Here is a 13,412-nt window from a genome sequence, read left to right as displayed (position 1 = left end):
AATAATTATTTACAAACTCAGATTTTTGCTAATGTTCTATTTAACCTTCATTCAGCTTCTTTTAGTGTGAAACTATGTTATTTTTAAACAAGTATTCCCATACTGCTAATCAGCGTAACTTTTTATTTACAGAAATTCATAATCGGATGTGTCTTCTTTTGCGCCGAGTCTGTGTGCACAGAAACGAGTTTATAATTGTAGACTACACTAGGATAATGATATGCTGGCTACAGCCAAGCAGGAACCAAGAGGCTGACATTTCAGCTACAGACATTCTCATTTTCATTTTTGCAGCTTATCAACCTATTTGTAGATCCTCAGTTGACTTTTTCACTAGTAGCTCACATACGCTAGAACTACCTTTGTTTGCTTTTACAACCAAATATTGAATCAGCTACTTCATCTTAAAAGAAAAAAAGCAAACTCAGTAGCTCGCAGCCTGTGACTCGCACAGTGGATTGGAACAATGTGGTTGCTCCTTTGTAAAAGGTTAGGGTTGAGATTGTGGTTATGGGTGCGGTTTTTGCGTTTCTTACAATTGACATCTTCATTCATATAAAAATTTAATGAAATTCTAAATCAAACTCAACTCAAAATAAACATTTTCCTTTATTAAAAATATATAAAAACCTTCTTTTTTGAAAATGTTAAAGTATTTTTATATTTTTTTTAAAGCTTTATTATTGTTTGTTTTTTTACCACAGCATTCCTAAATTCACCTTCAATAATTCAATATTAATTTTCTACAACTATTTAAATATATTGTAATTACAATAATAATATTTCTAATAAATTTCCATTATCATTGTATTATTTATGCATTTTCGCCTCCGCATGTTCTACGATTTCTCAAAAACAATCGAACGCTAATAATAAACTATTTTTACATCTTCGAAAAAAAGCTTTGTATAAAAAGAAAAACTGTGCAATATCTTTTTTAATTTTAGGAAGGCGTCTCTGAAGAAGATTCTCGATGTCAGATTTACAGTTTTTTGATAATGTCGTAAATTGTATTAACTTTAAGAGAGAGGAAAAAGTTTCTCTCTGTTTATAGCAAGTGATAACAGGAACTTGTCACTGACAAATTGACACAGTAATCAAGCATGTTTTACTTTGTTACTTTATTATGCTGTAAATGATTAGATATTCTTTAATTTATACAGTATTTTTTGCTTCGCTTTCTTTCTTCTTCCACATTTTAATGTGTAATATGTCCTTTTGTACTTTACTATAGTTCCGAAAATGATGCTGTTCTTAACTAGCTTGAAGTAAATACATAAACTGTGTTAAATGAGAAGCTGGTTCAAGGGCACCACCATAACCCTACAGTTCTGGTGAGAGTTTGTGTAAAGTTCTCATATTTTAGATTTTAATCCTAATTATGTTTAAAATCGAGAACTTTAGTACTTTTACTCAAGTAGAACGGATTCTTTGTTACAGAGCGTTAATAGAACCTGTATGCATGGTAATGATAAAGTTTATAAAGGCCAGATGTTTCTCGGGACATCTTTTGTGCCTCATAAAGAGATGAAAAACCATTTATTTGTATTATTATTTTTTACTAATAGTCTAAAGTTATATATGATAGCTGATACCCCTGAGGATTGTTTTTTAATGTTAAAACTCGTGGCTGGTTGGGAGTGTGACGGACTGAACTGGGACGTTCTGGGGAGTCACGTTTCAGTTCCCTCACAAGTCCCGGAGCTCGCAGATCTCTGCTCTGAGCTCTCAGCGCTGAGCTCTGAGCTCCACACCTCCATGGGCCGGGCTTTCCTTTTGCCGCCTGGTGTGTGTGTGTTTGTGTGTGTGTGTGGGTGCGTGTTCGGAGTGGAAAGCAAAATTTTAAGCGAGCTATCTGGATGTGTAGTGAGTGTAGCAAACACACAGATAGAGCCATAGATAGATAGATAAAAGGGGAAATCTTTATAGTGGACATGGCCGCTGCTGAGGACATGGCGGCGCTCGCGGCGCTCGCCCCCTGCTTCACTACCTTCAGCCTGGACGTGATTTACGGACGCGCCGCGTACATTCACGAGCTGAGCTGTGCTGAAGTTGGACCACATCTGTACAGCCGCATGTGCTGCGCAGGTGAGAGAGAGAGTGTGTGTGTGTGTGTGTGTGTTTGTGTGTGTGAGAGAGAGAGAGAGAGAGAGAGAGAGAGAGAGAGAGAGAGAGAGAGAGAGAGAGAGTGGATGGCTGGCGCGCGTAAAGAGCGGCCACTTAGGTCCAAGTGTGTACGAGCGCGCGTGTGTGTGTGTGTGTGTGTGTGTGTGTTGAACGTCGCCCTATAATAGGAGGGGCTCAAGATGTTTAACCCTTCAAGATGTGCCTTTACCTTGATTGCTTGGTTGGGATAAGGAACGCACTCTATATAATAACACCCCTGTATAATACCCCCCTGTCAAAAAGATTTTTGACTTATGCTTTTGCCTGAAACTCATTGAACACAACTAAAGGAACTTGCGAGGAGATGCAATGGTTAGAAAAAAATGTTGTTATAACGTAGGTTTTGTTGAAATGACTTCATACTATTTTTTATGTACCTATTTTATTGTATATATACATACACATTTATTTATTTATTTATTTATTTATTTATTTATTTAAAAATGTAAAAGGGTATTTGCCTACATTTGCCTATGGTGCATTTTGGGTCTATTTGGATTGAGTCTACTCCTGTGGGATTAAGATTTAATTCCCATATCCAGTGTACTTTTCAGTGTGACTTTGTGTTTAGATACTAAAGGCACACTTTTGATAACATTTAGTTTCCAAACATTTACATACACGTTATTATACATTTAGAAACATAAACTTATCGAGCAACTTCATTTGAAAACATAAAAATGATATTTAGTGACCGGAGTGAAGGAAGGGTAATAAAGTAGGGGGAATGTGGAGTCTGGATTTAAGAAGTTATAAATATATCTAGGAAGTGTATATAGTTTCATGCTAAAAAAGTTCTGGGTGAGGTTATATCTAGTCTGTAGGAAAGTTCTCTCTTCCAGAAATGAAGTGGGAGAATATCCACCTCGGAAAAATCTTCTCATTTCTTCTGGAAGTGTATGGACCAAAATCAATCTAAAAAAAAACCCATTTCCTGTGTGTTTGAATCTGAAGGGTTGTTGACATCAGTCGTGTTTTTATTTCCCTAAAGCCCAGCGATCTGATCCAATGCAGTGGATGTTGTAGTTGTATATGGTTAAAAGGGTTTTGCTTCACAATGTTACACAACTGAACATTCACTCTTCCACAAGAGGGAGGCATTTCCATAAACCACAAATCCATTAGGGCACGACTTTATAAAGTCAGTTTGTAGATGTTAAATGAAAAACAGATTTAGGGCCATTAAAGGACACTAATTTAATTCTAATTGCAGTTTTACACGACCAACGCCACAATTTCAGGGTTCTCCTTTTTTCTGCGTGCCAGTGAAGGTGCCATTTTTTATTTCTGAGTCATTGGGGAAGTGTGATGCCCAGCTTCCATGTTGTAGAAGCCTTTGAGCAATTTAGGCTTTGCTTCACAATAGCAGAAGTAAAGGGTGTGGATCCAGCACTTTTCCACTATAAGATCTATTAGTGCAGGATAAAGATTTCATTGTTTGTTTTATAATTATTTTGACTGTTGAAGCTTCAACCAAAATCCACATAGAAAATAACACTGGTGCTCATTTGTTTAAAATTATATTTAGGCACCTGTGTTGTTGAACTTTGCACTGTACCTGTCATAAAGTTTGTTTTTATGGCAGTGTCTGTCAGTGAGAGAGAGAAAGAGAGAGAGGGAATAATGTACTGATAACATTTCAGTCTTTAGAATGAGTTTGTTGGTACACGTAGTTGGTACAAGCTGTCACAAGTACCCATGGTTTAGTGTGTGAGGATTGGGTGTGGGTCTTGCTACACAGGGGTCTGCCTCCATATTTGATCATAAGCAGCAAACACTTTTGTTTTTGATTTTTTTGATTTTTTTTGTTCAGGAATCTCTCTTTTTTTTGCAAACAATATTTTTCTTATTACATGCAAAGTGCATTTCCATCCAATCGCTCATTTATTGATCATTATTGACCCACTACATTGATGCCGAATGCTTTGACCAATAATGTTGAATCATTCTGATGAAACAGAAATGAAGAACGTGGTGATTTATTTTCTATCACAGTGCAGCTCTTGCAGTTGTTCTAGTTGCAATGTATTAATGCATATGTTCTAATGCTCGTTTTTATAGTAAAAACGCGTGTAAGCTTCGTTCGGGGCGAAATCTTTTGAAGGAATTACTAATGGAAATCGGCATAAAAGGTTTTGATGCCGTAGCTTTTTAAAAATATTTACCATATTTTGCCTAATGACAATAAATAGACTAAATACATTTAATTAGATTATTGATCTATTTGCAACCATTTTTTATATAATAGAGACAGGAGGTATATTTTTTAATTTTCTGTATGCATTTTACTGTATATTGGTCCATTTGCGATATCTTCTCTCTGTGCTAATCATACAGTTTTATTGTGGTTTAGGTTCAAGTGGGCCTCTTGGCTGTCCTCACTCCGGGTTGCAATCCTTCAAACAAGACATCAGACCCCTTTTTCAACTCAAGTCTAAACAAGCTGAAGGACAGAGCTAAAAATGCAAAGAATCCCCTGTCCTTATCTCTTTTCCAAGCAGAGCTGACATGCTGTAATGGTCTAACAGCTTAGCGGAATCTGTATAGAGTTGCATCTACATACCATATCTATAAATCTTAAAGATTGTTTAAAGTTTATGTTACTGACAAAAAAAAAAAATTTGAAATCACTTTAATATCTGTATTTTATCTATGAATGACAAAGTCAAATGCAACTGAGTGCAAAAATTGACATCTCACCTAAAAAAAGGGAAAATATCCCACAATGTCTCAGAAATATCGAAGTATAAAGGATTAAAAAATGAATGTGGGATATCATGCAACAGGGAAAAATATTTTTAAACAATTAACAGAAAAGTAATTTGAAAACAAAAGGAGAAGAAGACAATATTACTATTGATGTCTGCTTATACATTTTGAATATGCATAATATCTATATTTATCTTATATCATTATCATCATCTATATATTGTAAATTATTGGGTATATTCTAAATTTTGCACTCGACACTGCATGTAATGTGCTACAAATGCCAAATTTGTTCTTGGTGTGTAGGCATTTTTAATTACACATAGACTGTTTATACCAAATAAAGCAAACACAATTTGAATAAATAAAGAAATAAATCTTCAAAGCTTGCCAGTGGAAGTCCCACCAAAAACTTGTGTAATTTGGGCCCGTTAGTATATCCATAGAGTTACAGTGCCTGTCAAAAGAGGAAAAAAGTCTTTATTATTTATGTAATTTAATAGTAAAAAGATTTACCTCAAACAAATATATAAACGTACAGATTTATTAAACTTTATATTTATTAAAGAATCCTCTATTAGCGTGAATAACAGCTTTATGCACTGCAACTGGACAGTTCCTTTCTTAAAAAATTCTGCTGAAATACTTTGCCATGCCTCTTATAAAACACAAAAGTGTTTTTCACTAGTTCTTTCTGATCTCGCGATATAGTTCACCCTAGAGCAGTTTAAAAGGATTTAGGAGCGGTGACTTGTCAGGGCATTTTTTTATATGCTTCAAATCATTGTGTAGTTGTATGGTGCTGTTGGTTCCAATTAGCCACAGTCCAGATGGAATTGTATGGGGTTTGTGTATGGAATGCTAGCCACATTGGTTTAGTATTTCTTTCAAACTTGCTCAAAAAAAAACCCAAACCATTAGGCTTCCACCTCTATGTTTGACTGTGGGTGTGAGGCAGTCTGCTAACATCTCTCTTGTTCTTTGTCCTACACAAGTTCTTCTGTTAGAACCAAAAATGTCACATTTGGACTCATCTGTATATATATATAGGCTATATCACAAATGTAGCTGCTTTAACTGACTCAAATCTCTCCAAGTGCTACCATGTGGCATTCCAGACAAAATCACTCTAATGAGGGGGGAAAGTGGGTGAGTCACATTTTCCTTTGGGAAAAGAAGGGGCTTTCCCCCTGTAGAGGGATTAATGTCTTTTACAGTGCCCCCTGTTGATCAGATCAATCTCAAGCAGGTGTGTCTCCCATTATGCGGGTTTCTGGTATAGCAGCTAATGACCAGTGATGGCGTTCTGCTCTTTTATTCTGTATGTGAACCATATATGTTTAGGCTACATGTCCGTGTACTGCATGTCCACGGTTGTGGCGCTTTTAATGGTCTTCATCAGTAGCACGAGAAAAGAAACATGGCACATTTTATTCATTCATTTATTCTTTGTTTTCCAAATTACAAAGTGTTTCATTTCACTACTGAAACAACAATTTGCAGATAGTTACATTTCTTATTCATTGAAGAATGACATACTTTTTTGACCATTTATTGACACATTTAACATTATGAAATGTCAGTGAAACAAGAAAAAGTTCCTGGTGTCGCTTTGTTCATAGCTCCTCAATTGCACTTTCTCTGTTTCTTTTTTCTTAAAACTATTAAAAGAAAAAGGCAGCTTGAGACTCTGGCAACTGCTATTAAAAATCTTTACCCTAGAAACTGTAGCACATTCAAATGAGTGCGTTGATATAAACCTGGGATTTCCTTTGGATCAATTTTGCCAGAGCTGCTCCTTTCGAAAATGAATCAACACTGTCAGACCAATCTGTGTTTAGAATTCAACAGCACTGTAATATAATGGGTTCTGAGAGTTCTGTCTTTATATTACCTACTTCCGATTTATTCACTTTCATTTCTCCTGTCTCTGTCATTGTGGTTTTCTTTATAGCTTTCTACTTCTGTTATGCTGTTTCAGTTTTCGTGGGGGGTGGGGGGTGCAAGCTGGGGTTATTACACAGTGACCCCCAACACACCCCCCCCCCCCCCACCACCCATTTTCCAGGAGCAGTAAAAGATAGACTGCCTGAGGCAAGGTATTTATTGCATAGAGAAAGAATGGAAAGGAGGAGGAGAAGGTAAAAAGGGGAACTGAACAAGAGATGGGTTAAAAAGTGAAAAAAGGAGGGAGAAGGGAGAGGTTAAGCAAAAGCAGAAATCACTGACGTGGAACACACCCATCCAACTGCATGGCTTTTCTCATCATGCTCAGATGCTGCTCACCGTAGAGTAAAAGTTCTGTAACGTTTTGACATTTTGTGGTTAAAAGCTTAGTAAGAGTAGGAGAAGCAGAGAAAATGGCTCTACACCAGTATGGTAGGACTTATTCGAGTGATAGTATGGGTAGTGACATGGTGTTCACAGAGGACAGCTACTACCAGGGGATGCTCAAGTCTACAGAAGGAAGGAAAGGTAGCACTAAAAATCTACATCCATACAGTGTGTTTTTCTGTTTCACTCATCTAAAAGAGTTTCACTATAAAAAGGTCTGTTTCTTGTTTTATGCTTGAGTTTAATTTTTATTCTCTAGTCTTTGAGTTATCCATGTCCTCAAACACCTTTTTTCAATCTGTTAGTGAAAACCAAATGATAGACACGCAACAATTTGTTTTTGCCCCCTGGCCAAAGCTATATTTGGGAAGGAATGGAATGATAAGATCTTAAATCATGTATTTGCACTGTCATCTGTTATGCACAGGTATAGATATGAAGAGCTGGAATGTCATGCAGATGTGAGACAAAAAAAAAAAAAAAACAGCAATTTGAAATGGTTAGAAGATAATATTTTAATGCAAAAATATGTTCAAGAACAAATGTAAATATCTTTATTAAGTTTAAGCCTAATATTTTTGGTAATGATAACCTTTTTGAGATTTTTTGAAACAGAACACTATGTTAAAAAAAGGTGAAACCTTTTAACGTTTATTTAATGGTTTCACAGAAACTGCCTCTATGGATGAACTCTACCTAGTGTACAAATAATCAGTACTGAACACTTCCCCAAACAAACTGTATAGAATGCTTCTCAGAAATATCATAGAACTATAAACATCTATCTATGAGACGTGACGTATATGTCCTAAAGTCACATCCTATTTACAACGTAATTCTATTTTGAATTCTGATTGGTCCAAGTCATTTTCAATAAAAACAGCTCTGACAGTAGTCCACCCTAAACCATATCGCTTTCTACAGCAACAACAAACAAGCATACTTGACTGTGGATGCTCAACCCTACATGTTAAACTTGTGTAACTGTAGTTTTTTCTTTGTGGAAAAAGTGATTTGTTATTATTTTTGGAAGGAGTCTTTAGTGTCAGGGATTTTTACAGTGGAGTTTCTCTGTAACGTGACATTAAGCAATAAATACCAGTGCCATGATTATAAAAACATAACTTACAGATCTGGCTGTTGAGACTTGCTCATCATATGTGGTCTTAGATTGTGTACTTCAGGAATCATTTCAAAATATAGCATGGGGAACCTCAATCAAAGTGAGACACATCCTGTTTTCGGAAGTCACGAATACTTCTCACTGGTTTTAAAAGGGATCTGTGTTATGCTAATGACTCAGTGTCAGTATCTTTTAAATGCCAACCAACAATTCAGTTCCAATTCACATAAATTTCATAGTCAAATAGTCAAAAACCGTGCTGGTGGTTTTTGTCTTATATACAGTTAATCAAAAAGTATACAAAAAAGAGATGTCATTTCAAAACACTAAAAGGAAAACCTCAGTGAAAGGCCATTCAGTGCCACCCAGATGAGGATGGGTTCCCTTTTAAATCTGGTTCCTCTCAAGGTTTCTTCCTCATGCCATCTCAGGGAGTATTTTTTCTCTCATTACTCATTAGGGAAAAACGTACAATTACTAACTAACAGGTGCTAAACTTATACATTCTTTTATACAACTTTATAACCTCTTTATCTCTTTAAAGATGCCCAATGTTAAAAGCGCTACACAAATAAAAATTCATTGAATTGAAATTCACCTATATGCCGTCTTGGGAGTCAGAAAACGTGGTTCATTGTTGGCGTTTAAATGGTAAATGCGGCTTTCTCTCTTATTCGCTTATGAACTGTGTGAGTCAAAACGTTTTTTTTACATTCACTTTTAATTTAGTTCCAGTGAGCAGAAGGATCATTGTCATCTTAGTTGAATTCAGGATTATTTAAATTATTTTAAGTGGGATAACGTATGGCATTCGTGGATTAATCACTGATTCTACTCTTCTGTATTTTTAAGCTCACTGCCACTTGTCTATTGCATTACTGAAAAATACTGTTTTCATCATTCACCAATAACTGTGTTTCTCTTTCTTTTCCCTCATATCCTCCTCGACAGACGAGCGTGACCGCGTACAGAAAAAGACTTTTACAAAATGGGTGAACAAGCATCTCATGAAGGTATTATTGCACACATTATAACATTTTATAATTCATGTAACAAATGAAGAAGGCAAAGAAATGATTGATTGAAAAATACATTACAATATAATTGAATATTAAATAATATTGAATAATGTATTAAAATAACTAGTCTTTTATAGATATACAAAGAATGAATGAATAATTTCTTAGTTTTCTAAGAACTTTTCAGGAGCTTGTATTGCTTTGGAATACCGTGGTGAAAAGTTTGTGAACCCTTGCATAACTATGTGCCAAAACATCATCAGATTTTCACACATTAGAAAAGTTAATGTTTCAGAATGGCCAAGTCAAAGTCCTGACCTTAATCCTAAAGAAATGTCGTAGAAGGACCTGAAGCAAACAGTTCATGTAGGGAAATCCAAAGGAAGCTGTTCTGTACTGAGGAATGGGCTACAATTCATCCAAGCTGTTGTGTAGGACTGATGAACAGTTACTGGAAACGTTAACTTGTAGTTTTGTTTTCTTGTAAAAACAGTGATACTGGTTAAGATGCAAGTTTCAACATTACATCTTTTTACCAGAGGGTTACCTGTTAAACCTGTATTTAAGATTATGGCGGAAAAAATATTTGGTTACCCCATCATTATTACAGGAATGACAGGAATTTGTTTCACGACATGGTGAAGCCCCTGGCAAAGTATATATAGTATATTTCCTCTTGACTATTTCCTGATAAGAAAAAGTCTTATCTCCTGTACGAACTCTAAACCCCTACAGTTGTGTGTCAGCTTTGTGTGTGCTTTTCCTTTTTATTGTCTGCTTCTGTGTGTGTGTGTGTGTGTGTGTGTGTGTGTGTGTGTGTGTGTGTGTGTGTGTGTGTGTGTGTGTGTGTGTGTGTTTGTGTGTGTGTGTGTGTGTGTGTGTATATCCATGTGAGTGAGTCATCCACATCTGGTCAGGTTTTAGTTCCCTGCATAAGCACAATGTGTTTTATTCATGGCCTTGTGAATTTACCATCTGCCCCTCAGGTGCCTTGCAGCTCTTCTGTGCCAATATTTAAATTACGCATCATATTTCAGTGCAGTGATCCAGTACCACAGAGAGACAATAGCCTTGTGTATGAGTGAATGAAGAATGTCAGTGATGCATCATAGATACTATCAGAGATGGTGTTTGTGATAACCATCCAAAATTTCTTTCACAGATATATATTGAGACATTCACATGCCATTTCAACACCTTTTCAGTATCTAGTCTACAGAACTGCATACAGACAGCTGTGTGTCCTGTACCACTGCTCCTAGCTTTCATTTCAAATTGGTACAATTTATCAAATCATCCATTTACCCACAAATGTTACCACTGGACTCCTACCACACTGTCAAGTATAACAGATATGGTCTCTTCTCATGTATCTTTCTTGCCTTGTTTTTTTTATTTTTTCTTGAGTGTTTATGTTTAACAGAACAGCGCAGTCATTCCCACTCTTCCTGTAAGCAGTTAGGCGGTTGTAAGAGTATCCTTTCCATCTGTACCTCAGTGGCATTTTTCAACAGCCTGCTAGCTGTTTAGACACTGAGATTTTTCAGACAGATTTTAAATCCTTAAATTGGAGTGCAAGTTTCAGGAGCCTTACTTATAATAAACCAATCAATTCTGACTAGTTTCAGGAAACAATAGTTATAAATGTAAACAAACTGACTCACTACTGATATTATTATTATTATTATTATTATAATTATTATTATTATTAAAAGTACAATTTGATTTTATACTCCCTAAGTAAACGCATGTTTCTTTTTTATTGTTTGTTTGTGTTAGTTTACTTTTATGATAAAGCTGATCAAGCAAACTACACATTATAAACAAACGAACAAATAATTAAAGTGTTTACTTGGAGGTTAAAAAGTATTTTAGACTTTAAATTATTATTGTCGTTTTTTATACTTTCTACTTCCACTTCTAATTCTTTTTTTTCTTCTTCTTATTATTATTAAAAACAGGAATAAACAGTACTTCTTTAACACTAAATTTGATATACTATAAATATAATCATTATTAATATTATACTTTTATAGTATTTACTATATTATGAATTATATTATAGGATATATCTAACATTATTTTTGTTAATGGTTACGCAGTTGGAGTTAAATCATTTATGTGTGTTTAAAGAAAATATGTTTTTGCTCTACGAATGCTTTGTAAGGGGAGGTTTTTATCAGTGTTTCAGTTCTTATTTTATGTATAACTAATGTAAGTTTTTCAGAGAGCTGCAGAGACATATAAATCATTTTATCCATATAAAACATGGATTCTATATGGCATATGGATATATATTTCACAGTAAAACTTTGCATTTGTTTCAGGAATGTTATTGTCAACATTCTAATGGTACAGCGATTGGAAAAAAAAATGTTAGTTCAGACCTTAATCAGTTATGGTTTAATATTAATATGATTCATGTATTCATTCTCAAACACTGCATCATGATGTAAAACCGTCTTCGTCTGCGTTCTCTCACTACATTCTTTCATACACACACACACACATATATATATACATATATATGTTTTTTTTTTTTGTTTTTTTTTTTAGTTTTCTTTCTCATAAAATTCCAGTTTGTTCTGCTCTTACTCATGTGTTATACACCTCTGTCTTTTGTCTTTCCCCTTCTCTCTCTTCATTACAATCACTCGTTTTTCTGTCATCATTCATCTCCGTCAGCACTGGAAAGCAGAGGTAGGTCGAGTGTTTGAACCGAGTGCTGACCGAACCTCATCTGCATGGTATTGCGATTAGTCTTATGCTCCTCAAGCTCACAAAGTTCTTCTTCCTGTGCTGTTCAGCTCTGCTTGGGCCTCTTTGCAGGAGAAACAGGTGTTTAATTGGATGCATAGTCATTTTAGACCACTTATAGACTATTTCGACAAACTAAATAACCAAAAATAAATATCAGACCAAAGACTGAAGATAATTCCGTATTAATGATCTGTTATAATATCAGTGCAGAATGTTGTCCGTCTCTTTTTTCTGCAGGAGGCTTTTAGCAATCAGTAGAAACACTGTTTGATGTAAAAACCTTCCATTTGCATCTTTATCTATTTTATTTTGTTCCCTATTAGATCTAGGTCCAAGTTATTAACACGTTTGACACCGCCTACGCTCTTTCGGTTGATTTGCTGTGCTGTGTTTTTTCTGAAATCAATGAACAAACCTGCTGCTTATACAACAGCCTACTGCATTGGTTTGTTCTGAACCGTGTGATGTTTTTTAATGTGAGTGCTTCATGACATGGATATATACAGTACACGCAAATGTGAGATATAAAAAAGGCATTACACCAGGAGAAATATTAGTCTATCAGAGATTTAGGCCATAGATTCCTCAGGATAGACTGTCAAGCTTTTTAGGTCACCTGCCTTCAGTCCAGAGTTTTCCTTAAAAATCTAAATAACACAACACTTATCTAGAGCAAAATGTTATCAGTGCAAGCAAATTTAGGCCAAACATTCATCAGAACAGATGGTAGTATATCCAAGTTACCATGAATCAATGAGTTCCTGAGAACTGAACCGTGAAAAATGTCTGTGGTTAGATTACGTAACATTTTAGTTTTGAAAGTGTACACCCAAAAACGTACAGTGAATTGTTTTTATGGAGTTTTATGTTGAAATAATAAAATGTATTAATAAAAATAGAATTTTTTAACTATAAAATAAAGCTTCTCCCATCAGCTTTTGCCTTGATAATATATTATAGGCATTGCAGAAATGTTTTTTAATCCGTTTTTATTAGGAAACAGATTAAGGGAGGATACAAATTGGGGAGGGTTGCGTTAGGAAGGGCATCCAGCGTAAAACATATGCCAAATCAAACGTGCGGAGGATCCGCTGTGGCGACCCCTAACGGGAGAAGCCGAAAGAAACTTACTTACTTACTTACTGATTAAAAATAGAGTCTACCTATAAACTTTTTTAATAGTAGAAAAATGCATTCTTGAAGGGTTTCCCTAAGTCTTTGGATATTTAAGCTTCTAAACTGTAGCCAATGTTTTAAAATGTGTACAACAACCCTCTAAAATCACTCATATTTTACAGTAA

The 13,412-nt window shown here is 35.2% G+C and overlaps 1 protein-coding gene across 17 annotated transcripts in view; it reads left to right on the top strand.

The window, feature by feature from the left end:
- The window catches only part of pleca (plectin a), a 92,870-nt gene that overhangs the window by 41,172 nt on the left and 38,286 nt on the right, over positions 1 to 13,412 (top strand). For 5 of the 17 annotated variants that reach the window (XM_083523460.1, XM_083523447.1, XM_083523446.1 and 2 more), the window contains exons 2-3: positions 9,284 to 9,345; positions 12,037 to 12,051. In XM_083523460.1, the coding sequence (XP_083379586.1) occupies positions 9,284 to 9,345; positions 12,037 to 12,051 (77 nt within the window). Of the gene's footprint in view, positions 1 to 1,714; positions 2,089 to 7,071; positions 7,351 to 9,283; positions 9,346 to 12,036; positions 12,052 to 13,412 lie in introns of those variants that run through there. The other 12 variants (XM_083523448.1, XM_083523452.1, XM_083523451.1 and 9 more) reach the window with 6 other exon arrangements.

This window comes from Silurus aristotelis (assembly GCF_946808225.1).
Source record: "Silurus aristotelis genome assembly, chromosome: 21".
In the NCBI taxonomy this organism is placed as follows: Eukaryota; Metazoa; Chordata; class Actinopteri; order Siluriformes; family Siluridae; genus Silurus; species Silurus aristotelis.
This window is presented reverse-complemented; position numbering and strand designations above follow the sequence as displayed.